At 49.7% G+C, this 2,043-nt stretch overlaps 1 protein-coding gene across 1 annotated transcript; it reads left to right on the top strand.

Moving 5' to 3' along the window:
- Positions 1-828: 828 nt before the first annotated feature.
- LOC125482275 (tetratricopeptide repeat protein 9B-like) lies at positions 829-1,592 on the top strand (the record flags this gene model as incomplete). The annotated part of the gene is made up of 1 exon (XM_048594319.1): positions 829-1,592. A coding segment is annotated over exon 1 (499 nt), but the record flags the coding sequence as incomplete, so codon positions are not given.
- Positions 1,593-2,043: the final 451 nt, after the last annotated feature.

The following is a 2,043-nucleotide window of genomic DNA, read 5'->3' as shown; positions in this document are numbered from 1 at the left end:
GAAGACAGCCCATCGGCAGTGCAGCACTTCCTCCAACCTGCACTGCAGTATCAACAACCTCCTAACCGGGAGAGGTGTTACCAACTGCTCCACGGTTCACACTTACTGTTATCTGAGGCCATTTATTGATTTGATTTGTTTTGCAATAATGGGTCTTAGAAACCGAGACGGTGAGAATAGCTCTTACGCCAGTTTCGTTATTCTGAGCTCTGGAGATGGCTGACCATATGGGGAAGACAACGGCTGGTTGATTCGGTGCAAACAGGACGCTTGAGTGGATAAGAACCAGGAGTTATATAATTAATAGGCAGATGGTGCTCTACATCCAGTAAATGCTATTAAATGTGGGGAATACCGTCATGGGGAGGGGGGCTCGTTTGGGAGCGAAGTCATCTTAATGTTGTCATCCTCTGCTGGGCATCAATGTTCCCTCTGAATTATTTATGCGTCAGTCACTTCACTGGTGACTAATGTCCTTACATCAGGGTGGTTGTAGTTGGAATTTGCCATTGCATCAACCCGTGGGGATACCGCAGAACTGCAGCCTCGCCCTTGCTACTTGCAACAAACTTCAAATTGCAATCGTGTCTTTTTTCAAAAAAAAAGTTAAATATCTGATTCTGAAGGAAGGGGACTCGAATGTGGAGCACAGAAGACACTGAGGTTAATGATTATGTCAACCCCATGGTCTGAATTGCGACCGAATTGAAGAGTTAAAATAGAGACCAACGCCAGCCGTTGCTGCAAATACGTTGAGAGGAGGGGTGGGGAGGCGGGTGAAGTGCAAACTTGGGTTGTTCATCTTGTCTTGCAGCAGTTTGCCAGTAACCTGAGGCGCGCTGTTGCAAATGTGCAAACGGTTCGAGCCCTGGCTCCCTCGGTTGTGGCGACTCGGGTTGCGCTTGGGAAAGTGGGGTTAAAAAAAAGCCTGTGTTTCGAAAGGGTTAATGGGAGAGAAACGGGTGCCGCTGTAGTGAGCCGGTCCGCCCGCCGCTGCGCGCTGTGAGCTGTCCATGGTGCTGAAGGACAGCTCCCCTTTCAGGAATCTCGCCAGTTGCTGGGGGTTAACTCACACGGACAAACGCCCTCATTTATGCACAGCAAACTGCTCCAGACCATCAAGAGGCGACAGGTTTCGGATCTGGTGAGAAATGGTCTGCCTGTAGGAGAGATGGAAGCCAAACATCCCCTGAAAACGCAGAGCATCAGCCTAGGGGGAATATCGAAGAAGCAGCCCGGGACGGGGGCGAGGGCAGTCGGCCAGCCTTCAGCCAGCATCCGGGACCCAGGGAAGGCAGCAGTGGAAGTCAGGAACCCGCCGGCTCAGCACAGGGACGGGGAAGCGGAAAGCACCTACAAGATCCAGAAGGCGGTGAGCTTCAAGACCGAGGGGAACCAGTGTTACAGAGAGAAGAAATTCCGGGAGGCGATCGGGAAGTATCACCGGGCTCTGCTGCAACTCAAAGGGATCCGGATCAGCGAGGCTGCGGCTGCAGAAGTGAATGCATTGAGCAAAACACACATCAGACTCACCGAGGAACAGAAACGACTGATCGAAAACACCGAAATCGATTGTTACGATAGTTTGGCTGGTGAGTCCCGGTATTTTACCTTGTCCTGAGCTGACCCTTCAATTCGAATTGCAATGACCAGGGTCTCAGGGACCATCAATCTTCCCACACCAGATTGCATTGATCAAGATTCTGGTTTCGTGGTTGTAACAATCAAAGAGCTGTAACCCACCCCTCCCCTTTTGCATTGATCAATTTTATAAATTAAGCGCATTTCTTACAAAGTCCCTTGAGATGCGCTGGTTTTATGACGAGTGGTATGTTTGTTAATGAAAGGACAGTTCGCATGTTACAACTGAGAGAGTTTGAGAATTCCTGAGAAGAGTGTATAGGCAGACTTGTACTCAAGGTAGGAGCTGACTTATAAAGGGATTGAGTTAGCCTCATTGGAACACGGAACATCACATTCTGACAGGGCTAGACAGACTGGGTTGCAGGGATGATGTTAAGGGACAGGTTCTGGATACAGAAT

The sequence above is a fragment of the Rhincodon typus genome, unplaced genomic scaffold (assembly GCF_021869965.1).
Source record: "Rhincodon typus isolate 14 unplaced genomic scaffold, sRhiTyp1.1 hic_rhity00008125, whole genome shotgun sequence".
Lineage (NCBI taxonomy): Eukaryota > Metazoa > Chordata > Chondrichthyes > Orectolobiformes > Rhincodontidae > Rhincodon > Rhincodon typus.
Note: the sequence above shows the minus strand (reverse complement) of the source record. Positions and strands in the feature narration are given on the sequence as shown.